Below are 26,566 nucleotides of genomic sequence, written 5' to 3'. Positions count from 1 at the left end.
TCCAAATAATGAGATACCTTTACAAATAAATATTCCATATAGTGCACTTGAATACCTCATAGGTAGTTTGCTTTGGTATTTAAAATCTATTCTATTATTCTATTCTTGTTAATGTTGTTCTGGTTCAGATCAGTGGCACGGCCTGGAGCTCTCATCTGGAGATCCAGGAGCAACTGGTCACCAAAGGGATACCAGCCCAGCCAGCCCTCCCAGGTGGGACGGGTGGGAGCTTTGGGGCAAAACATTGTAATTGTCTCCTCCTTGGGTAAAGAATCAAACAGGCTTACAACCAAGAGAGGGTGTGACCCCCCAGAACCTGTGGTTTGCAGAACATAGGGAAAGCATCCCAAAAAGGAGATGGGGCTCATCCAGCCATGAGGCTGTGAGAAGTGAGGCCATATGGCTGAACCCCAAGGATGTGCACTCTGAGAAGGCACAGTCTACTTTCTGGTGTGTAAAGTTTCAGTTTTCCTGGTTCAGCTCTTGGATTTCACATCATTTGAACTTAAAATACCCCAAGAGAAGTTAGCAGTGAAGCCCTGTCCACCATGTAAACCTCAGTATGGATGAGTCTGTCAGTTCATTTCCTGTAAGAGCTTCCCTGGCTTCTCTGGTGGCTCAGATGGTAAAGAATCTGTCTGCAATGCAGGAGACCCGGGTTCGATCCCTGGGTGAGGAAGATGCCCTGGAGGAGGAAATGGCAACCCACTCCAGTTTTACTGCATGGAGAATTCCATGGACAGAAGAACCTGGTGGGCTATGGACCATGGGGTCGCAAAGAGTTGGACATGACTGAGCAACCAATACTTCCTGAGAGAGCACATTTTTCACGGCAGAAGAGGTGAAAGGATGAAGCTTACTGAATGCGCGGGGAAAGGAAGGGTTATCTCCTTCTAGCCCCTCCTCAAAGCTGGAGGAGGGGCTAGAAGGAGAAAAACTTGCCTTCAAAATTTCCTCGTGTTGGGTCCCCTAGAAACACAGGCCACAGGCTGGACTAAGTGGAAATTTGTACTCATTTAGTGTTAAGATCCTCTTTGCATTGCTGGAAGCCTGAAAGGGAGGCCTGATGGGAGACTGATAAAAGCCTGACTTTTCAATAAAAATGGAGGAAACTATCTGAAAAAAAAAACTATTCTATTACTCATACCACACTCTCTTCGTTTATACTCAACAAGTGATACCACCATCCTCACTTGTGGTCAGTTCAGGAAGCTTGACTTTTTCCTGAGCTTTCATTCTCTCTTTTTCATTCAGTCACCAGTCCTGTTTATCTCCAAAATATCTTGAATTCATTTTCATCTTTCCATCCTCACTGCTAGCATGTAATCATTTCTCATTAATGTGGTTACCTTTGGTCTCCATTCAAATACTCTTGTTTCCTTCTCAGCACAGCCCATTTTCCATATCCTTGCAAACTAAGCTTTTCAAAGTGTGAGTGGAGTTCCAACATCCTAATGTGACCCAGTATCCTGTAAGGTTCTATATGATTTGTTCTTTATCTACATTCCATCCTTATCTCAGGCCATTCTGTTTCTCAAATCTCTGAGCTTGCCCATACTGGATTTCCTTAGTTTCTTTCAGTTTGATGAACTTTTTGCTGTTTATAAACTTTTTTTAATCCTTTAGGTCTCAGTTTAAATGTCTCAGAAATGTCTTTAGTCATATCATGTTATTTCCACATTATACACTTTTCTGATATCCTATCTCTTGAGTCACATATGATTACAGTGTGGTTGCATTGTGTGTGAACTTGAACTATCGATTTTTAAAGTCTTTTTTGTATTCAGAGTTTGAAATGTTAACTCCTCATTTTAAAAAGTCTTGGAGAGAATCACATCACAAGCCTGGGATAAAGTTGTAAACCAAGGTTGTGTTATCCCATGTTATCACTGAGAAGGTAATAGCCTCTACTCAATACTCTGTAATGGTCTATTGGGGAGTGAATCTAAAAAAAAGAGTGGATATATGTGTATGTGGGCTTCCCTGGTGGTGCTTGTGGTAGAGAACCCGCCTGCTAGTGCAGGAGACAAGAGACGTGGGTTTGATCCCTGGTTTGGGAAGAGCCCCTGGAGGAGGGCATGGCAACCCACTTCAGTATTGTTGCCTGGAGAATCCCATGGACAGAGGAGCCTGGAGGGCTACAGCCCATGGGGTCGCAGAGTCGGACACAACTGAAGCAACAGCACAGCGCACACAGACGTGTGTGTGTAACTGATTCACTTTGCTGTGTACCCAAGTGAAAGTAACACAGTATTGTAAGTCAGCTTTACTCCAATTTAGAAAAAAAGTCTCTCTAAAGATAGAAACAAAGCATTAAAAAAATTGTTTTGCAGTTTTCAACTGTTAATTGTATGAAAGAGACAATTCTGTGGATTGCAAAATGTGTAACACAGTATAGTATACTAATTTGACTTACTTACCATACAAACTATAAGGCTGCTGAAAGAAAAAAAAGTACAAGAAATAACAACCATTCCTTATCAGCAGTAACCTCCAAGTAGACAACTATCGTGTTACTTATCTTTGCATATCAGTCTTCTGTCAGTTTTTTTTTGACGATGTCACACGGTTTGTGGGATCTTAGTTCCCCAACCAGGATCTAACCTGGGTCCTCCCTCTGTAGCGGAAGCGAGGAATACTAACCACTGAACTGCCAGGAAATTCCCATCAGTTACACATATTTAATGTTTATTTTCCTCTGTCAAATTTCAAGCAGTGGAGCATAGGGACCAGGAGTGTCTTATAATCTGCTACATTCTCATCACCTTAGAATACTCAAGTTGTTTGTTGAAAGGATGGATGGATGAGTGGAATCTTACTTGCCCACTTACTACCTTCGTGAATCAGAGGAGAGATTTCCAACTCACTCTTTGGCTAATGGTTTACCCTTTACATCATTTACTGAAATTCCAAATCCTGAGTTTTATCTTCTTGGGCATGCCGTGATCTTTATGCCTCTATGCATTTACATATGTTGTTAACTCTGCCTGTAATGTCTTTACCAAATTTTGTCAGATAATCTATTTCTTTCAAGGTAGCCAGAATGGCTTCTCTTTCTTTTTTATTTAAAGCAGATTTAGTTACTTATTTCTCTGTGTCTCTATTGGCCCTTATACTTGGTTCCGTTGTAGTACTTAGCATGTTATTTTGATAACTATTTCTTTGGTGGCTGTCATGAAGTAAGTGTATAGATTGGTTGAACAAAGAGTTTTTACTTTTTAGTTAATGTGTTATTTGATCTAGTCTCTTGAATGTCATTACTTAGTAGTTTGTAGTAAATTTCTTTGCACTACTTCACTGCCTAGTCTACTTCTGCTGGCATCTGGAAAACAGTCATTGTAAGTGTGTGGGTTTATTTAATTGTGACAATAATTTTTCTTTGACTAGAAAGTGACAGAACGGGCTTCGTTCCTATTTTTATGTTGTCTCAGTTTGTGTGTTAATTTGAAAATACAGGAGTTAGAAAGCAGACATGTTATTTTGAAGTAAGTTAAGATTTTAAAACTTGAGTCAAACATGTTTGTAGTCTATAAAGCTATGAAGAGTTTCAGCAGTACTCATATATATGCTAACTAGGCCACCTAGGGTCTCTGAGCATAGAGGAGAACTTTCCATTAGTGTAATCCATGCCACTTATTGCCTAATTATTTTCACTATAGTGAAATATATATGAATATATAGTGAAATATAGCATGAGAAGATTCAGTACAGAAAGAGACAGAAAAAGACTCCCATTAGAACCAGGAGTCTATATCTTTTTTTGCAAACAGTCTTATTTTAGCAGCTGATTGAATTTCATGGCACTCTCTATTTCTAATTTCTTTCTTAAATTTTTATGTTTTTTACTTTCACATTATTGCCAAGTGCCATATAGAACCAGGCCATTTTCTGAAGTTTTTTATACTTATTATCAGTGTTGTTCTTTTGAATTATCCTACCCTATAGCAGCTTCTTTTCTCAAGATTATCTGTGGTATCAGGGATATTTCATGAAACAGTGGCTCAAAACTAACCTATTTGACAGATAGATTTTTCTTGGATAACAGTTTTGAAAATTTCAGTCATTTGTTACTTTTTCTTGATTACTCTTTGAAGTCTATTGTGAAGTGTTTGTTCTCCCAGGCTTTCACTGCCCTGTTGTGATCTGTTAATGTGCCTTATCAGAACTGAGGAATATTTATTTTTGTTGTGCAGTAGGAATTAGCATTTTAAAGGAGGGCAGCAGCTGCACATTTCCAAACCAAGATTTAACACACATTTAAAATTTAGATTTTCTGGAGTACTCCTTAATGTAATCATTTTTAGATTAATACTCTATAGAAAAATAGACAGTGGCTGCTTCAGGCTTCCCAGAAATCTCTGAAATATGAAATATTTTCATAGGAAAGTAGAGGGCAGGGTTTGGGAAGGCAGACCCCTGAATGATTAAGAACCAATGTGTCAGATGTTGGATGTTTCAGGCTTCAAAGGTGAGGAAATATTGGCTAATAAATGAGAAAATAAAATAGCTCTTGAGGGAAAGTAGATGAATATATAGGATGCTTTCAGTTTCTTGTGATAGAAACCAACTCAAGCCTCTATAAAAACAGAATTTATTGGCTAATGTAACTGAAAAAAATAAAACAATTAGGAAATGCTGGCTCCAGGAAATATTGAATCTAAGACTCAAATGGTATCTCTAATTAGGGATCCTTGCTGCCCCTGCCGCATGTTCTTTGTTTTCTTTTATATTGATTTTGTTTTGAGGCATGCTCTTTCCATCTGTTGAAAAGGATATCTCTTCAGCTGGAAAGAGGTATAATTCTTTCCAAAAGCTAGCACGTGTCCCAGAGAGAGGACTCTGATCAGTCTGGTTCAGGTTGTATGCCCAGACCTAGGGAGATGGAGTCCTCACTAGTCAAATTGTATGAGCTGAATAGATTTAGCATAAAACTGGGGAGAAGTTCTTCAAAGGAAGATAGTGTGTGCAGAATGTCTACTACAGTGATTGAAAAATTTCAGGATAGATGAAGTAGGTAATAGCAAATTTCATATCAAAACTAGAGTGTATTTAGTGATAATTTATTTCCTAACAGAATCAACCCTGTATATTCATTGGAAGGACTGATGGTGAAGCTGAATCTCTAATATTTTGGCCACCTGATGAGAAGAGCCAACTCATTGGAAAAGACCTGATGCTGGGAAAGATTGAAGGAGAAAGGAGAAGAGGGTGGCAGAGGATGAGATGGTTAGATAGCATCAACAACTCAGTGGACATGAATTGGAGCAAACTGGGTGATAGTGAAGGACAGGGAAGCCTGGCATGCTACCTGTCCATGGGGTTGCAGAGTTGGACATAGCAACTGAACTACAGCAACAAGTTTATTTGTGAACTATCCACTTTTCTATATGGGCTTTAGTTTTTTTACTCTGAAGATTTTTTCATGTATTCATTCATTTAACAAATATCTGAGCACCTGTTGTGCACCATTGTCATTCTTTGCCCTGGAAATAAAACAGCAAGCAAAACAAATCCCTACCCACCTGAAACCTGCATTCTAGTGAGGCAAGGCAGGTTATAAATAAGATAAATTACTGAAATATATAGGACCCAGAGACCGCACAGAGATGGAGCCAGAACTGTGTTTGAGTGTCTTCTGCAGAGGTATGGGTTAGCAGTGGCCTGCTGCAGGGGCAGGGGCTCTGGGTGCAGCAGACCTGGGTATGGCATAAGCCCTCTTGGAGGAGGTTGCCATTAACCGCACCATAAAGCCACCAGAACTTACACAGGACTGGGGAAACAGGCTCTTGGAGGGCACAAACAAAACCTTGTGTGCACCAGGACCCAGGAAAAAGGAGCAGTGACCTCCACAAGAGACTGACCCAGACTTGCCCGTGAGTGTTCTGGAGTCTTCAGCAGAGGCTTGGGTCATTGGTGGCCTGGTTCAGGGTTGGGGGCACTGAGTGACTCCTTGTGGTGGAGGTAATGAAGATAATGGCATGAAGGAGGTCGCCATTATCTTCATTACCTCCACCATAGTTTGGCCTCAGGGAAAACAATAGGGAGGGAACACAGCCCCGCCCATCAACAGAAAATTGTATTAAAGATTTACTGAGCATGGCCCCACCCCATCAGAATAAGACCCAGTTTCCCCCACAGTCAGTCTCTCCCATCAGGAAGCTTCCATAAACCTCTTATCCTTATCCATCAGAGGGCAGACAGAATGAAAACCACAGTCACAGAAAACTAACCAGACTGATCACATGGACCACAGCCTTGTCTAAGTCCATGAAACCATGAGCCATGCCTTGTAGGGCCACCCAAGACAGATGGGTCATGGTGGAGAGTTCTGACAAAACGTGGTCCACTGGAGAAGGGAATGGCAAACTAATTCAGTTTTCTTGCCTTGAGAACCCCATGAACAGTATGAAAAGGCAAAAAGATAGGACACTGAAAGATGAACTCCCTAGGTCAGTAGGTGCCCAATATGCTGCGGGAGATCAGTGGAGAAGTAACTCCAGAAAGAATGAAGAGATGGAGTTAAAGCGAAAACAGTGCCTAGTTGTGGATGTGACTGGTGATGGAAGTATAAAGTCTGATGCTGTGAAGAACAATAATGTTAGGTCTATGAATCAAGGTAAATTGGAGGTGGTCAAATAGGAGATGGCAAGAGTGAACATTGACATTTTAGGAATCAGTGAACGAAAATGGACTGGAATGGGTGAATTTAACTCAGATGACCATTATATCTACTACTGTGGGCAAGAATCCCTTAGAAAAAATGGAGTAGCTCATAGTTAACAGAAGAGTCTGAAATGCAGTACTTGGGTGCAATCTCAAAAATGACAGAATGATCTCGGTTCGTTTCCAAGGCAAACCATTCAGTATTACAGTAATCCAAGTCTGTGTCCCAACCAGTAATGCTAAAGAAGCTGAAGTTGGACGGTTCTATGAAGGACCTACAAGACCTTCTAGAACTCAGGTCCAAAAACAATGTCCTTTTTATTATAGGGGACTGGAATACAAAAGTAGAAAGTTAAAAGAGACGACTCTACAAATGCACATCACCAGATGGTCAATACCGAAATCAGATTGATTATATTCTTTGCAGCCAAAGATGGAGAAGCTCTATACAGTCAGCAAAAACAAGAACAGGAGCTGACTGTGGCTCAGATCATGAACTCCTTATTGTAAAATTCAGACCTAAATTGAAGAAAGTAGGGAAAACCACTAGACCTTTCAGGTATGACCTAAATCAAATCCCTTACTATTATACAGTGGAAGTGATAGATTCAAGGGATTAGATCTGATAGAGTGCCTGAAGAACTATGGACGGAGGTTCGTGACATTGTAATGAGGCAGTGATCAAGACCATCCCCAAGAAAAAGAAATGCAAAAAGGCAAAATGTTGTCTGAGGAGGCCTTACAAACAGCTGAGGCAAATACCTAAAGGCAAAGAAGAAAAGGAAAGATATACCCATTTGAATGCAGAGTTCTAAAGAATAGTAAGGAGAGATGAGAAAGCCTTACTAGTTAGTGATCATTGCAAAGAAATAGAGGAAAACAATAGAATGGGAAAAACTAGAGATCTCTTCAAGAAAATTAGAGATACCAAGGGAACACGTCATGCAAAGATAGGCACAATAAAGGACAGAAACGGTGTGGACCTAACAGAAGCAGAAGATATTAAGACGATATGGCAAGAATACACAGAAGAACTATACAAAAAAGATCTTCATGACCTAGATAACCATGATGGTGTGATCACTCACCTAGAGCCAGACATCCTGGAATGTGAAGTCAAGTGGGCCTTAGGAAGCATCACCATGAATAAAGCTAGTGGAGGTGATGGAATTCCAGTTGAGCTGTTTCAAATCCTGTAAGATGTTGCTGTGAAAGTGCTGCACTCAATATGCCAGCAAATTTGGAAAACTCAGCAGTGGCCACAGGACTGGAAAAGGTCAGTTTTCAGTCTAATCCTAAAGAAAGGCAATGCCAAAGAATGCTCAAAGTACTGCACAGTTGCACTCATCTCACACGCTAGCAAAGTAATGCTCAAAATCCTCCAAGCCAGGCTTCAACAGTATGTGAACTGTGAACTTCTAGATGTTCAAGCTGGATTTAGAAAAGGCAGAAGAACCAGAGATCAAATTGCCAACATCCATTGTATCATGAAAAAAGCAAGAGAGTTCCAGAAAAACATCTACTTCTGCTTTATTGACTATACCAAAGCCTTTGACTGTGTGGATCACAACAAACTGTGGAAGATTCTTGAAGAGGTGGGAATACCAGACCACCTGACCTACCTCTGGCGAAATCTGTATGCAGGTCAAGAAGCAACGGTTAGAACCAGACATGGAACAACAGACTGGTTCCAAATAGGGAAAGTAGTATGTCAAGGCTGTATATTGTCACCATGCTTATTTAACTTATGTGCAGAATACATCATGCAAAATGCCAGGTTAGATGAAGCATAAGCTGGAATCAAGATTTCTAGGAGTAATATCAATAACCTCAGATATGCAGATGACACCACCCTTATGGCAGAAAGTGAAGAAAAGCTAAAGAGCCTCTTGATGAAAGTGAAAGAGGAGAGTGAAAAAGTTGGCTTAAAACTCAGCATTCAAAAAACTAAGGTCATGGCATCCAATTCCATCACTTCATGCCAAATAGATGGGGAAACAATGGAAACAGTGACAGACTTTATATTTTGTGCTTCAAAATCACTGCAGATGGTGACTGCAGCCATGAAATTAAAAGACGCTTGCTCCTTGGAAGAAAAGCTATGACCAACCTAGATAGCATATTAAAAAGTGGAGTCATTACTTTGCCAACAAAGGTCTGTCTAGTAAAAGCTATGGTTTTTCCAGTAGTTATGTGTGGATGTGAGAATTGGACTATAAAGAAAGCTGAGCGCTGAAGAATTGATGCTTTTGAAGTGTGGTGTTGGAGAAGACTCTTGAGAGTCTGTTGGACATCAAGAGATCCAACCAGTTCATCCTAAAGGAAACCAGTCCTGAGTATTCATTGGAAGGACTGATGCTAAAGCTGAAACTCCAGTACTTTGGCCACCTGATGCAAAGAACTGACTCATTTGAAAAGATGCTGATGCTGCGAAAGATTGAAGGTGGAAAAGGGGGTGACAGAGGATGAGATGATTTGATGGCAACACCAACTCAATGGACATGAATTTGAGTAAGCTCCAGCAGTTGGTGATGGACCAGGAAGCTTGGCGTGCTACTGCCCATGGGGTTGCAGTGTGTCGGACGTGACTTAGTGACTGAACTGAACTGCTAGTGTTTTAGATGAGGATAAGTGCAATAGAGGAAGAAACAAGAGAAGTAGTGAGTGGGTGTTGCAGTTTTAAATATGATAGGTAAAGGAAGTCTTAGTAAGAAGCTAACATTTGAACAAAGATGTTAAGGAGGTGAGGGCAGAGTGAGCCATTTAAATATCTGAATGAAGAGTATTAGAAGATAATGTCAAAAATTAAATTCAAATGTCCATGTCTGACACCAGTGGAAGAGAGAATTGGGGATAAAACAATCATCTCAGTGATTTTATACTTCATATTCTATGCACGTTATTTTTTCTGGATAAAAAGTTTTTAATCACTGTTAATATATTTATATCAGTTAACTATTACTGCATAACAAACCATCCCAAATCTCAGTTATTTAAAGCAACAAGCATATAATAAATGTAAAAAAAAATGATGATGTCAAATAAGTAAGAGGATGATTGATTATATTGGTCCTGCAGAGGCTACGGTTAAGGACTTTGGAAGAATGAAATTTTTTCCGCATATGAAAGTATTTTCAGTATAGGCAAACGTTGATATGATTTTTTAAAAGGGTCACCCTAACTACTGTGTGGAAAATGCATTGCAAAGGGCATAGGTGGAAGTAGGAGGCCAGTTTGGAAAATACTGCTGCTGTACTTATCCAGGCAATGGATAATGGTGGCACAGAGCAGGATGGTGATGAAGGTGATGAGAAGTGGTCAAATCTGAAGGTAGACTTGCCAGTGGATTGGATTGAAGTAGAATTTTGGGCCTGAACAATTGACCACAGTAATTTAATGAGCTAGGTAAGACCAAGAGGAGCAAGCTTTGACATGTTAATTTAAGGTTCCTTTTTTTTCTTTAATTATTTATTTATTTTTGGCTGCATTGGGTCTTCCTTGCTACATGCAGGCTTTCTCCAGTTAGGGAGAGTGGGAGCTATCTGTAGTTGCAGTGAATGAGTTTCTCTCTTTGTGGTGGCTTCTCTTGTTGTGAAGCACCAGCTCTGAGGAGTCCTCAATAGTTGTGGCTTGAGGGCTTTAGGACACTGGGCTTAGTTGCTCTGCAGCGTGTGAGATCTTCCTGGAGCAGGGCTTGAACCCTGGCATTGGCAGTTGGATTCTTATCCTCTGGACCCCCAGGGAAGCCCCAAGGCTCTTATTAGACATTCAGGTGAAGTTGTTCCGTGGGCATTTGAACATTGCCTATCTAGAATTCAGATCTGGGCTAGAGACTGAGTTAGAAATTTGGAGGTTGTTAGCATTCATTTAGCATTTAATGTTATGGTCACTAGGTAATAAGAAGAAACAACGGAGAAAAAGAGTTGTGCAGGGAGTGAGCTTGCCGGTGTTAAGAAAGTGGGGACAAGAGGAAGAATGAAGACCAAGAAGGAGCAATCAGCAAAGTGGGAAGAAAACAAGAAGATCAAATTGGGGGAAATTTTTTTAAGGAGAAATGAGTAGTCAGTTGTCAAATGATGCAGATAAAACAATTCATAAAACAAGATGAAGAGAGATATATTGATAATTCCATAATGAGAGTGATTTTAGTAAATTTGATTAATGGAGATATTTCTAGCACATGGTTCAGGTAATTTAGAAGACTGTTCATTATTCAGAGAATCATTTAATATATGTTTATTGATATTTCATTATTCTGTACTTTTCTGTTTTACATGTTATAGGCTAAGTTAAAAGATTTATATATTTTCTTTGAAATGCATGTTATAATGAAGTAGATACATTTTCATAAACATTATTTTGTCATCTTTTCACTTCTATATTTGGAGACTTTTAAACCTTGATTTTTAAAAAAAATTTTTGGCCATGCTGTGAGGCATGTAGGATCTTAGTTCCCCTGACCAGGGATCAAACCCATGCTCCCTGAGTGGAAGTATAGAATCTCAACCACTGCACTGTCAGGAAAGTCCCCTAGACCTTTACGTCTTTACCTTTACCAAACATGAGATTGTTTTGAGTAGTTAATGCCTACTTGTGATTCTTGATATCAAGAAGCACGGGAGTTTATAATGTTAAAAAGTTTCATTTATCTAATGAAAATAATATATTTTTCCTTATTAGAAATTCATTGAATTTGAAGACTCTCAAGAACAAGAAAAAAAAGATTTACAGACCAGAGTGGAATCTTTAGAATCTCAAACAAGACAACTTGAACTCAAGGCCAAAAACTATGCTGACCAGAGTAAGTAAAATATGTTAAAAGAGTGGAATGACTCATCCTGACATTTGACTAAGATTCCAAATATATGCTTGGAATTGTCACCCCAGACTCAAGAGAGAGATCTGAGATCTAGTTTAGTATTTTTTGTTCACATTTTCATGTTGTACCCATGTCTGCAGGAATGACCCAAGTCAGATACCTATAGGACTCTCTTTTTCACTTTACCTCTCAGGTTTTGTTTGTAGTTTACATTGAATAGTAGTTAACATTATACTGTATCCATTATACAGGATTCTGGAGTGTGTCCATGTGGATCATTTCTTCAAATTTTAATCAGCAACACAAAGTTCCATTGGTTTCTGTATTGCTTTGAAATTTAAAAATTAAGAGAAACTCTAGCTTCGGAGTATATATAAAAAATTACTGAATTCTCTTTCATTCCTCTCTAATGGAAAACTGAGGGCATTTAGGGCTATAGAATGTAGTTTTTCAAAATCATTTTATTTTTAATATAATTTCATATATTCTTAATTCAAAAATAATGATTGTTTGTAATTCTATAGACAAGTCCCCCCTTTGGCTAATGAAAGTGGACCTAATTAAGTCAAAATTCAAAAAAGAAACATCATGGCATATTTTCATGTTTAATTCAGGCAGCTTGCTCTCCAGTTTTTTCTCCCAGAATTGTAGACTTTTAGAATTCTAGAGAACAAGAGATGCCCAGCTGTTACTCTTCCCACATCACCCTTTATGGTCATATAGTGACACTGCTGTAAAAAGACTGGCATTTATGAAGAATAACTTTCATCAGGCTTAGAATGTGTGTAATAACTGCTTCTTTTAAGACTCTAGAAGAGTTCAGTAGAGTTAAACCTAGAATCATTGGGATTTTGCATTTTAAGCATTTTAGAATTCGAGGAGAACTCACATGGCTCTTAAGCAGATGTCATAGAAGGGAGCCAGTGGATATTTGGTAATGGAAGACAACTAAAATTAGACAAAATGAGTGATGTGTCATCTCTTTTAGGCTTGTAGATACCTTGAGTGCTGTACTGTTCCTTTGTTACGCATGAATCCTAACTTGGTTGTGTTTTCATATCAGGGACATATTTTAGAACAAAACACTAAAGCTACAGTTGGGACAGAACTATCCTCTAATTCTTTTACCTGTACATTTTCCTCTTAACTTCTGAGAAGTATTGAGTTTTGTGTAAGAAAATTTTCTTTTGACTTTGAAAGGAACGCCCTGTCTAGAATCTTTTGATGCATTAAATAAGCTGCTTCTGTGATAGGAAATTATTAAAGGAAGAATTACCTTATACTTGATAACAGTAGCTTTTACACTTGATCTTAGCCAAAAGGCCAAGAAGCAATAACAGTAGCTTTAAAAATTAATATTTTATCCAGTCTAATGAGTCATACCTACCTTTTTTGGAATTGTCATATTCTTTGGTATCCATTCCCTCATTTCTCTCTCAAAAGTACTGTACTGGTTACCATGATTACCATGCGATGGACATGAACTTGGGAGATGGTGAGGGAGGCCTGTTGTGCTGCAGTCCATGGGGTCACAAAGAATCAGACACAATTGGGTGACTGAACAACAATTTTTAAAAATATGATGTCACTTAAAAATAATTGACAATTCTTTGTGAAAGGGATGAGTAAATTATTCACCAAATATTGGATATGGTCTTGAGCTAAATTTGATCAGAAAACTTTATTTTTGTTATTAATATAATATTCTAAGAATTTCTCCCCCCGGATGTCTGTCAGCCTCTGCTCTTTTCCTGCTCCTCCAATTTGAAATAAATCTTGTCTAAATAACAGTTAAAGAACTTAAAACTGTGGTTAATCAAAATTGACCATTCAGGTGCAAAACTAATAATCCCTTGGTCCGTGAGTTAAGGCTATCATCAGTCTCCTTTTATTAATGCTTTGGAACTTACTCCCTTCTCCTTTGGTACTTTGGAATCTTTCTTATCTTTTCCATCTACTTGTTTTCCTCTCTCTTCTGTTTTTCTCTAAGTTGAGTATGATATGAAATCTAAGAATATCTAAAATTTTTCTTCTCTTTATTTTACCACATTTTAAACATCTGAAAAAAATTGTAGGTAGGGAAACATAGTTTGACCTTTTTCATTTTACTGCTTTAGTTTTTGCTTTTCCAGGTCTCCAATATGAATCAAAGCCCCTTTGTTTTTTTAACAAAGTTGATTGTAAGAGGTAATTTTAAAGTATCATCAGTGCTCTATCTTATGGGAAAACTGGGACTGGGAATATGCTTTTTAAAAAGATGGAATCATGTATAAATGGATGGATGTCAGAGTATATAAATTCTTTTTTGTATAATGGGCTACAGAATATCTGGACTTTAATCTTAATTCTACTATTTTGTATCTTAAGACTGGGTAGTGATTTTTATTAGAGTCATTGTAACCCAACATCATTGTTTTTAATGTGTTTTTTAGTGTTCTGAACATCTATATTTAAGCGTTTAAGGCCAAAGAAATTACCTATGATGATACCTATAGAGAGGAAGGATGGATCAATTTTTTCTGTACTATTTTTTGAGTCCATATGATAACAGTATCATCCAATTTCCATGTTCGTTTGTATAAATATGTTAGAGTCTTTAACTTTAAAAGACTGTCAGTTTTGATTGATGTGTTTGATGGCACATACCCATTGTAAAAAGCAGTCTCAGTGAAAGTCCAAGTTTTGCTTTCAGCCTACTTATGTTAAAAGGGGAAATTTTTATGTAATTACTTGCTATTTGAGAAGCAAGAAAAAGTCAAGAAATAGGAACTGAATTAAAGGACATACTTGACAACTTTTAATACTATAGAATCTATCAGGTTTTTGTGGTATGATTTTTAAATTTTTTGATGATACAAAAATTTTGTTATAATTTCATGGTCATGTTTGATTTTGGAAATTTCTGGTTGCTCTCTTATAAAAAATTTGAACTACCTAAGAAATATTCTGGCTTCTGAAACATGAATAAAGCATTTTTTAAAAGGACGCATATTGTTTTATTTGAGAAAAATAGTAACACTTCTTGGTAGTTAACATCTTGTGAGCTTTAAGGAAGAATTTGGAATATATATGGAGTGGTATAAGGAAGTTGTGGATTGAGGCCTTCTTGGTGCTCTCCAGCTATGAAAGGTGTCTATAGTCAACCTTGCCATTGATAGTGGTAGCAATGAATTCTTCATCAGAAAATATTTTGTATTATTTTTGTTACATACTGATTATTTCTATTTTTATAAACCAAATACTATCTTGATTAAGTCAAGTAAGTACAGACAGTTTAGTAAGTTAAAAAATATTAAACTACTACTGTCCGCTTAGCATTCAGCCTCTGGGTATGTTTTGGCACAGAACAGCATGATATGGTGGTCATTGCAGTAAAGGAAATCATAATTTTATGGGGGAAAAAGGTTATGTGTATGACCATCTCACCTTTTCCATATGTATCGTGCTTTTATATCACTGTATAGTGTGTATATAATTTTGTATCTTTAACATTATCATAAGTATTTTCCTTATTGTATAATCTTTAATCATTATTTTTAAAAATTTATTTTAAATGAAACAAAGGAATATTTTTAATGGTAAAAGGTACAATTCACAAAGAAGATAGACATCATAAACCATTAGACACCTTAACAAGAAAGATACATAAAGCAAAAATCAGAAAAAATATAGGGAAAAGAAAAAATATATAATTATAGTGAGACATATTAACATTTCTCTGAGAATATTTTATCAAATGCAGAAAAAATAAGAATAGGAGCATCTTGAATGATGTTAATAATTTAAATATAATAGATTTATATTTAATTAATATCATATCCTACACAAATATATTTAAAATTTTTTATTTCATAGATTTATTAGATGTCCATAGGACACTTAGAAAAACTGGCAGAAAGATAAAACATTAGTAAATCTAAAAAAAATAGAATTCTTTTGTGTGTGTGTGATTCAGTTGTACATATACAAGTATGTTATTTTTGAAATTATTTTCCATTATAGGTTAATACAAAATCTTGACTATAGTTCCCTGTGCTATACATTAAACCTTTGTTGCTTGCTATGTATCTATTTTTTTAAAATTAGAAATATAGCATTCTATTCATACTAAGTCAAACAAGTGGAATCAAAATGTCATAAATTTTTTAGTTAGGCAAAAATTCATAAGTTTTCTAAAATATATATGTATATTTTTAAAGATATATGTATACAAAAGCTTTTCTACTATACTAGGTAAAGGCTTGAGAAAGTACATAAAAAAGAAAGATGGAGAAATTGGAAAACAAACTAATTGAAGTGGGAACACTGAATATGAAATAGGAAAAGTGAAACAAACTAGATAAAAGTAAGGGATCCTCATATAGTCCAGTTGTTTTTAAACATGGCTGCTCATTAAAAACACATCTGGAGCTCTGAAAAAAAAAAGCAATACCTGGGCATTTGTATTTTTCAAAAAGTTCCAAGGTAATTCTGATATATATCTGGACTTTAAAAAGTGATTACAGGTTTTTCTATTAAATGGCAGTTTTGGGATATAGAATTCTAAGTCTGTTGACCAGTAATGATACAGTGGTATTAAGTGAATAATAGTTACATAATCACAATAGTAAAAGATGTTTGTCAGTTTTCATAATCAATAACCAGACAAAAAATGAAAGATAATTGTAATTGCAAGTCATAATGGGAACATGATTAACCTAACAATAAAAAATAATTACATACAATTTGGGGGGGTCAAGCAGAGTGATGTGGGAAGTGGAAGTGTGTACATGAACATGTTTTCATCTGTTCAGCCAGTATGTGTCTTTTGATTGGTGCATTTAATCCATTTACATTTAAGGTAATTATTGATATGTATGATTACCATTTTCTTAGTTGTTCTGGGTTTATTTTCTGTAGGTAGGACTTTTCCTTGTTTTCTGTCTAGAGAAGTTCCTTTAGCATTTGTTGTAAAGCTGGTTTGGTGGTGCTGAATTCTGTTAACTTTTGCTTGTCTGGAAAACTTTAGATTTCTCCATCAAATCTGAAGGAGAGTCTTGCTGGGTATTCTTGGTTGTAGGTTCTTCCCTTTTATCACTTTAAATATGTCATGCCATTCCCTTCTGGCTTGTAGAGTTTCTGTTGAGAAATCATCTGGTAGCCTGATAGGAGTTCCCTTGTAATTTGTCATTTTTCCCTTGTTGCTTTTAATATTTTATCTTTATACTTAATTTTTGTTAGTCCGATTACCATGTGTCTCAGTGTGTTCCTTCTTGGGTTTATCCTTCCTGGGACTCTGTGTACTTCCTGGATTTGGTTGATTATTTCTTTTTCCATGTTAGGGAAGTTTTCAGCTATTATCTCTTCAAATATTTTCTCAGGTCCTTTCTTTCTCTTTTCTCCTTCTGGGACCCCTATAATGCAAATGTTCATGCATTTAATGTTTAATAATTATTTTTTAAATTGTGTGCTCACACCCATCATCCCAAAGCTATGCCCTCTATTGACAATTACTGTTTTCTCTGAGGAACTTTGCTTTCTTCTTTTCTCTGAGAATTATTTAAAGGCTACTTTGGTTTTTTACCTTGGCTACTCAGAAATTCAGAATAAACTTTTGAAGTACAACCATAACAACTGGTTTGGGCCATATTACTTGAGTGGTGTATTTAAATTGCTTTTTCCTTGGTCCAAATTTTATACATAAATAGTGAATTGTTAAGATACCTAAAACCCTTTCTGGAAAGAAGGAATACATGAATTGGTAAAAAGTAAATATAGATGAATTAAAAAAAAGGTAAAAAAAATTTCTATTGGTTGGCTGGACATTTTTTCCTAGTGTAGCAAATCATATTATAGCGAATATTTTTGTCACACCTGGATTGCCCTCTTTTGGTAATTTTCTTAGGATATAATTGGGCTTCCCTGGTGGCTCAAAAGTAGGTCAAGAACATGAGCAAAGTTACAGAAGTGGTCAAAGAATATGAACATTTAGTGGTTTTTGGTATTTAGTAGTGTTTGGCTATTTTTAATGTGTACAGAATTGGTGAAGTAAGAATTAGTAGCAAACTCCATTTAATTTTTTATAACATGAATTTGAATCTTTATTTACAATATATTAGCCCCCAGAATTGTTACAGAACTGTTTATTATTTATTTGATTTTTTCTTGGGAAAATTTTGTTGCCCTCAAGTTTAAAAGAGATGGCTTTTTCCTTGAATTGTGTAGAAGATGGCAAGATTTAGTGATTTTAAGCTACTTCAGTAATCTCTGATTCTTCCCTTTCTTCCTTTGAATGAAAATCCACTTTTTAAAATTAAATGGAAAAATGCTTTTGACCCCTGAAAACATTTATGGTAGAGTTTCACACTCTGACCTTTCTACACTTCTATCTCCTGTATTTGCTTTTCAAATTTGGCATTGGTTTTAGTCTAATAAAATACCTTCAAGTCTTTACCTGAAACACTTATTGGAAAGAGAAATCTTCTTATTGGTCATAAGAATTAGCACATCATTAGATGGAACATAATGGGAAGGCAGTAAAATTATTAACATAATTTTAAAGGAATAAATGGCTTAAAACATACTTCACATTTGAGAATTATTATTTAAAAGTAAGGGGTATCTGTTAGTGATGTGGCTGATAAATTAGAATTTTCACAACACAGAACAAAAGCAATCTTTCAGCTAACAGGTATAATTTCACACCAAAGTTAATAGTTGAGAGGACCTAAATATTTTCTGTCACTTTTTTTAAGTTATTAAAAAAAAAAACAAAAATAGCTTCAGGCCAATACAAAGCTTTATCAGCATTTTTACTGTACTTTGCAATTGGCAAAGAATGTTAGAATTTCAATAATGTCAGAATTTCAGTAATACTATAGTAAGTTACTTCTGTTTTAATTTTATCTTGTCAGTAGGCAGTCCCTTTCGACATTATTTTTAGAATGATGTAAAGAGATATGATGATTTATATTTTTGTTGAAAGCATATTCATTAAGGCAGCTTTAAAGTCTCAGATTTATATTTCCTGATTTTAAAAAATTACAAAAATAAAATTTATTATATGGAAAGTTTTTGATAGTTCATTTAACTTGAATCTAGTTCTTTGTAATACTAAGAATATATGTATATTTAACAGGCCTTATATAAGGATTTTTTAAAAAGAGTACATGAGAGGGAAGCAGACAATTTGGCACAAGATATGCAAGATAGTATTTATGCAAATACTAACATTTTATTGCTTCTGCTTCATTAGGTGTAATACCTGTGTGGCCTTCAGATCTGTTTTATGTTTTATTATCTGTATTTGGATTGTTTGATTTGTGTAGACATGTTGATTGAGAAACTTAAGGTTGAAGTTCATAATTAATATCTAGAATAAAGTTTCATGGAAAATTAATTTTATGAGTAAGAGTTAAAGGATTGATGGTGATTTAGCTTAGAGAACAGAATAAACATGAATGGTTTGGTTCTTCTTTACTAAAGAATTGAGTAAGGAAGATACCAAGTTGTTTTTCTATAAATTTGGAAGATTAAATCAGAGAAAATGAACTTGCTGTTTTTGGTTGATCATGAGGATGTAGTTCTTGATCATGAAGATGATAACATAGGAATATGTGCTGAGGGAAAACATGGATCCTCCCTACAAAGAGACTCTAGGTGGCATATAATATCTGTTTGAAAAATCTTTTGTTGAAGGTTAGGGACATGGCTAAGGACTTAATTGGCAGAGCAGAGGTTTTAATTTCTGTTTTGATGTGGTTGTGTCTGATTTGTTTGCTCTCGAGCATTTGATTCTTGCTTACCTGTTGAGACGTTTAATGCTAAATTGTTCAAGGAAAGCTTCTGAAAGACCAATGTCTGTCTTCTGAGGCCAAGTAACAGTTGGATTATCTGCCTTCCTTGAATAGTAAGAATTGATGATTCCTTTTGAGAAGGCAAATAATGAGTTGGATATGGAGTTCTAGCAGGTCTGTTTCTCTTTCTTCCCCCCATAGGCCTATCAGCAGTCTGATGGGGCAGAAGACAACAGATGGAAAAGGTGTTCCAAACTTGGCAAAGGCCATCAATCTAAGGAGGTAAGCTCTGATTTTGAGCAGGTAGAGCAGGTGGCTCTTCCTGCCTTAATCATATCCTCTTGCTCTTTGGAAAGATGAATGGAAAGAAAGAGCAATTAAAACGAGGCTAAAGTATCTTCATTAGCTATTCTAAGGGAAACATTTTGAATTAGTCTTTTGATTCTTCTCTTATCTTTCCCCCGTTCCTCCTTTTTGTTTTTTGATATTTTTGATACCTTGATTTGTTTCTCCCATTGAATATTAACAGCTTAGAAATTGGCAGATTAGTTATCTGTTGTTTTGGGATAGGAAGAATGAATAGAATCTTGTTTATTTCAAGTTAATCTCAGCTTGTGGCTAGTTTGAGTAAAATGATATGATTTTAGGATTTTTCCTGAGATTATTTTGAAGTTTGGATTCACATGAGAACTATTAGACAAGAAACAATCTTTTCTTGTTTAAGATTGTTCTTCATATCTTCAGATATGATACAATAGTATAGGTATAGGTTAACTTTATGATACTTGAGATTTTGGGGGTTGTCTACCATCTTTGCCCAGATGGGCCTTTCTTTCCCACTTTCCCATCCCTTCTACTTCTCTTTTCATTTCCTTACTGATTACTTAATGACATTCAGGACTTTGAAGATATGGCTCTTCCCAACATTTAAAGGTACTTTCAATTAAACACTATACCATCTCATGTGACTTAGGCTTTGAGAAAACCGAGTCCATTGACTATGCTGTTGTGCTGATCTAAGTAGTATTTTAAGAAAAGAGTAAAAGATTCTTAATTTGTATATGATCTTGGTGGTTAACTCACATATCTAAAAATATAATATTGATTTTCACAATCATAGTACAGATAAACAAAACATGAAATGTGGGAAGCCATAGATAGTTTCTGTCAAGATACTTGCTGGAAATGTTAGGTTGGAGAAAATAATGGCCAAGATAATATTCAGAAAATCATCCAGAATAACAAAGACATAAACTATTCTTTAACAGCATGGGATGACACACTTTTGATAATTTAGAATGCCTTTTAAGAGATTTTTAATGCATGTTTGTGAGCTAATGTATGAATTAAGGCAACTCTAGTTAGTTGCTGTAGCAAACAAACCATAAAAGACATATATAATGACTCAGATGTTATATGTTATTTTTTGTTCTTGTGAAATTTATTTGCTGTGCCATATTACCCAAACCAGGGCTTAAACTCAGGCCATGGTACTGGCAGTGTTGAGTCCTAACTCTTGGACTGCCCAGGAATTCTTTCCCCATATGAAATTTAAATTGTTTCTAATACATGTCCTTTGAAGACACAGACCCTTTCCAATTTTGCTCCAAGTTTGTCATACCTACATTGAGTTGGAGGAAGAGGGAAAGAGCATGGGGGATTCTATGTGGAAGGTTTTTATTGGACCAGGCCTAGGAGTAGCACACATAGCTTTTGCTTCTACTGGCTGTATAACTCAGTTAGAAGCTCACTTACAGAGGCTAAAATACGTAGTCTAGCCTTGTATCCCACAAAAAAGAGAAACTGCTTTGGGTAAAAATATCTGGCTAATCTTTCCTTTAGCCTAAAAGCCTTAGTAGATGGTACATGATTTTGCTCAAGTATTGAGGCAAGGGAGGGGATGTACCTAAAGCTAAGCAACCATCTGCCTGCCTATTCTTTCTACTGTGAGTAAGTAATCTGAGGAAGAGAAGGTGAGCAAACTTTAATGAAAATAGAGCATTTATGATTTGTACTCTCATCTGATTCCCCCCCCCCCGCCATTTATTTTTATTAGTTGGCAGCTAATTACTTTACAATATTGTAGTGGTTTTTTGCCATACATTGACATGAATCAGCCATGGATTTACATGTATTCCCCATCCCGATCCCCCCTCCCACCTCCCTCTCCACCCAATCCCTCTGGGTCTTCCAGTGCACCAGCCCCGAGCACTTGTCTCATGCATCCAACCTGGGCTGGTGATCTCTTTCACACTTGATAATGTACATGTTTCGATGCTGTTCTCTCGAAACATCCCACCCTCGCCTTCTCCCACAGAGTCCAAAAGTCTGTTCTGTACATCTGTGTCTCTTTTTCTGTTTTGCATATAGGGTCTATTCCATATATATGTTAGTATACTGTATTGGTCTTTATCTTTCTGGCTTACTTCACTCTGTATAATGGGCTCCAGTTTCATCCATCTCATTAGAACTGATTCAAATGAATTCTTTTTAATGGCTGAGTAATATTCCATGGTGTATATGTACCACAGCTTCCTTATCCATTCGTCTGCTGATGGGCATCTAGGTTGCTTCCATGTCCTGGCTATTATAAACAGTGCTGCGATGAACATTGGGGTGCACATGTCTTTCAGATCTGGTTTCCTCGGTGTGTTTGCCCAGAAGTGGGATTGCTGGGTCATAGGCAGTTCTATTTCCAGTTTTAAGAAATCTCCACAAGTTCTCCATAGCGGCCTGTACTAGTTTGCATTCCCACCAACAGTGTAAGAGGGTTCCTTTCTCCACACCCTTCCAGCATTTATTGCTTGTAGACTTTTGGATAGCAGCCATCCTGACTGGCGTGTAATGGTACCTCATTGTGGTTTTGATTTGCATTTCTCTGATAATGAGTGATGTTGAGCATCTTTTCATGTGTTGTTAGCCATCTGTATGTCTTCTTTGGAGAAATGTCTGTTTAGTTCTTTGGCCCATTTTTTGATTGGGTCATTTATTTTTCTGGAATTGAGCTGCAGGAGTTGCTTGTATATTTTTGAGATTAATCCTTTGTCTGTTGCTTCATTTGCTATTATTTTCTCCCAATTTGAGGGCTGTCTTTTCACCTTGCTTATAGTTTCCTTTGTAGTGCAAAAGCTTTTAAGTTTCATTAGGTCCCATTTGTTTATTTTTGCTTTTATTTCCAATATTCTGGGAGGTGGGTCATAGAGGATCCTGCTGTGATTTATGTCAGAGAGTGTTTTGCCTATTCATCTGATTTTTTAATAACTTCAGAGTTACTGTGGTTTAATTTTTATTATCACTTTAAAACTTTTCGCTGGATATTCATTCATTTATTCAACAAACACTAACTGTTGAGATTTTCTTTTTTGTTCCCTAACTTTTCCTTTAAAAAAAAATAAGTTACTGTTAAATTGAGATACAATTTCTTGATACCTATGGTAAAGGATAAACTTTGAATGACACTCCTTGCCCCTTTAAAAAAATGTAATTTATGTAGCATAAAATCCACCATTTTAGAGTATAGAATTCAGTGGTCTTAGTATAATCATAAATTGTACAACCATCATCATATCTAATTCCCCAGAACATTTTCATCATTCCAAAAGGAAGACCATACCTTATAGTACTCATTATTTCTGGCTTTCCCCTAGCCTCTAGTAATGTCCTGTGGTATCTATGGTACTGTGATCTCTATGAAGTTGCCTATTCTGTACATTTCATGTAAATGAAATCATATAATATATGGTCTTTTATGAGTTTCTTTCACTTAGCATAAAATTCATCCATGTTGTAGTGTTATTGTTATTTAATTCCTTTTTAAGGGTGAATAATATTCCATATGGATATAATACATTTTATGACTACCCTCCTACCTTTAATTGTCTGTTTATCATGCTAAACAGACAGTTGGTTCTCAGTCTCAGAACTAGAAGCAATCAAAATTCTTCCTTGGCTGTCTGAAGTTCTACCTAGTTTTGTATAGTTGAAAGAAGATATTCCTTGAGATTCTCATTGGCATCCTGACTTGTTTAGTTACTAGTTCATAAATGGGGAAGTAGATATCTCAATATTTATACTGTCTTTGAATCATAATTCTTTTGAATATGGTTGTCTAAGGTAGCAGGTAATAAATTAGTGTTCTTGTTTTGATTTGTATAATAAATACATCTGGTTGTAACGATACAAAAGAAAAAACTTATTTAATTTTAATGGGCTATAGAAACAATTTAAGTGCCTCAAATAAGTAGACTCTTAAGTAGTCGTACTGGAGTGGAGAGGAGGATGATACTTAATGCTAGAGAAACTGATTACCACTTCATTAATTTTATTTATTTTGAAGTATAATTGACTTAAAATATTACATTGGTTATAATATAATGATTTGACAATTTTTATATATCACAAAAATCTCTTCCCTCTGGCAAGCAGTAGTTTGTTTTCTGAGTCTATGTATTTTGTTATATTTCTTTTTTTAATCTCACAAATAAGTGAGGTCATCAGATACTTGTCTTTATCTATTTCACTTAGGGTGATATTCTCTCAGGTTCATGCATGTTGTCTGAAAGGGCAAGATTTCATTTTTTCTCTGGCTGGACAGTATTCCACTGTGTGTGTGTGTGTATAAAATCACATCTTTTTTTAAAAAAGTTTTATTTATTTATGGCTGTGCTGTGTCTTTATTGCTGCGTGGGCTTTTTTCTAATTGTGGAGAGTAGAGGCTATTCTCCAGTTGTGATGCACAGGCTCCTTTTTGTGGTGACTTCTCTTGTTGTGGAGCATGGGCCCTAGGGTGTGTGGGCTTCAGTAGTTGCAGCACATAGGCTCAGTAGTTATAGCTCCTGAGCACAGGCTGTAGAGCACAGGCTCAGGAGTTGTGGTGCATCATGGGCTTAGTTGCTCTTCGGTGTGTGACCAAGATTCAAATCTGTGTCTCTTGCATTGACAGGCAGATTCTTTACAATTGAGCCCCCAGGGAAGCCTCCATATCTTCTTTATCTATTCATCTGTCAATGGACACGTAGGTTGCTTCTGTATCTTAGCTATTATATATAATGCTGCTATGGTACATATATATTTTTGAATTAGTGTTTTTATTTTCTTTGGATAAATACCCAGAAGTGAATTCCTGGATTGTATGATGGTTCTGTTCTGTTTTTTATTTTTTAAGGAATCTCCATATTGTTTTCTTTAGTGGCTGTAGCAATTTAACATTCCCACCAATAGAATACAAGTGTTCTCTTTTCTCCACATTCTTTCCAATACTTGTTATTTCTTGTCTTTTTGATAATAGTCATTCTCACAGGTATGAGATGATGTCTCATTGTGGTTTTGACTTGCATTTCTGTGATAATTAGTGATGATGAGCATCTTTTCATATGCTTGCTGGCCATCAGTATGTCTTCTTTGGAAAAATGTTCAGGTCTTCTGCTCATTTTTTAATCAGATTATTATTTTTTTTTAATAATTGTGTTATATGAGTTCTTTATGTGTTTTGGATATTAACCCCTATCCAACATATCATTTGCAAATATCTTCTTCCATCTAGTAGCTTACCTTTTTGTTTTGTTGATGGCTTCATTTGCTCTGCATCAGTTTTTTAGCTGGATATGTCCTTACTCATTTATTCGTGCTTTTATTGCCTTTGCCTGAAGAGATAGGTTAAAACAAAAAAATTACTAAGACCAATGTCAGAGTGCATACTGCCTATGTTTTATTCTAGGAGTTTTATGGTTTCATGTTTTGCATTTTAGTCTTCAGTCCATTTTGAGTTTATTTTTGCATATGAGGTAATAAAATGGTCCAGTTTCATTCTTTTACATGTAGCTGTCCAGTTTTCCCAGTGTTGTTTATTGAAGAGACTGTCTTTCTCCCATTGTATATTCTTGCCTCCTTTATCATAGATTAATTAACCATATAAGTATTGATTCATTTCTGGGCTTTTATTCTGTTCCATTGATTTATGTGTTTGTTTTTGTGTAAGTACCATACTGTTTTGATTACTGTAGCTTTGTTATATAGTTTGAAGTCAGGGAACGTTTTACCTTAGTGTTGTTCTTTGTCAAGGTTGCTTTGGTTTTTTGAGATTTTCTGTGTTTCCATAAAAGCTTTAGGATTATTTGTCCTAGACTGCTCAACAGGTAAAGAATCTCCTGCAGCGCAGGAGACACAGGAAACTTGGGTTCAATTCCTGGGTTGGGAAGATCTCCTGGAGTAGGAAATGGCAGCTCACATAAGTATTCTTGCGTGGAAGTTCCCATGGACAGAGGAGCCTGGTGGGCTACAGTCCATGGAGTCACCAAGAGTCGGACATGACTGAGCATGCATGCATGTGAAGAACACTATGGGTATTTTGATAGAGATTGAATTGAATCTGTAGACTGCTTTGGATGGTGTGAAATTTTAACCATACTAATTCTTCTAGCCCATGATAGTGTTTAGAGTACTGGTCTTTCACTTCCTTGGTTATATTTATCCCTAGATATTTTATTCTTTTTGGTAGGATAGTTTCCTGAATTTCTCCTAATAGTTCATTGTTAGTGTATAGAAATGCAACAAATTCCTGTATATTAGTTTTGTGTCATGCAACTTTACTGAATTCATTTATTCTCATAGTTTTCTGGTAGAGTCTTCTCTAGATGGTATTGTGCCATCTGCAAATAGCTATAGTTTTACTACTTTTCCAGTTTGAATGCCTTTTATTTCTTGTCTGATTTGTGGCCAGGACATCCAGTACTGTGTTGAATAAAAATGGTGAAATTAGGGACTTCCTGGCAGTCCAGTGGTTAAGACTCTGTGCTTCCACTGCAGGGGTCACAGGTTTGATCCCTGATCAGGAAACTAGGATCCTGCATGTTGCACAGCACAGCCAAAAAAAAAAAAAAAATGGTGAGAGTGGATGTTCTTGTCTTGTTCATGATCTCAGAGGAAAAGCTTTAGGTTTTTACTGTCGAGTATGATGTTAGCAAGGAGATCCAACCAGTCAATGTTAAAGGAAATCAGTCCTGCATATTCATTGGAAGGACTGAAGCTAAAACTCCAATACTTTGGCCTCCTTATGTGAAGAACTGACTCATTGGAAAAGACCCTGATGCTAGGAAAGATTGAAGGTGGGAGGAGAAGGGGACGAGAGAGGATGAGATGGTTGGATGGCATCACCAACTGAATGGACATGAGTTTGAGTAAGCTCCGGGAGTTGGTGATGGACAGGGAAGCCTGGTGTGCTGCAGTCCATGGGGTCACAGAGTTGCACACGACTGAGCAACTGAACTGAACTGATGATGTTAGCTGTGACTTTGTCATATATAGCCATTGT

The 26,566-nt window shown here is 36.3% G+C and overlaps 1 protein-coding gene across 6 annotated transcripts in view; it reads left to right on the top strand.

The window, feature by feature from the left end:
- Positions 1-26,566, top strand: part of SPAG9 (sperm associated antigen 9) — a 154,114-nt gene that overhangs the window by 21,678 nt on the left and 105,870 nt on the right. For all 6 annotated transcript variants that reach the window (XM_043471930.1, XM_043471922.1, XM_043471912.1 and 3 more), the window contains exon 2: positions 11,344-11,464. In XM_043471930.1, the coding sequence (XP_043327865.1) occupies positions 11,344-11,464 (121 nt within the window). The remainder of the gene's footprint in view (positions 1-11,343; positions 11,465-26,566) is intronic.

This window comes from Cervus canadensis, chromosome 1, assembly GCF_019320065.1.
Source record: "Cervus canadensis isolate Bull #8, Minnesota chromosome 1, ASM1932006v1, whole genome shotgun sequence".
Classification (NCBI taxonomy): Eukaryota; Metazoa; Chordata; class Mammalia; order Artiodactyla; family Cervidae; genus Cervus; species Cervus canadensis.
The sequence above is the reverse complement of the archived record's forward strand: the minus strand, read 5'-3'. Positions and strand labels throughout refer to the sequence as shown.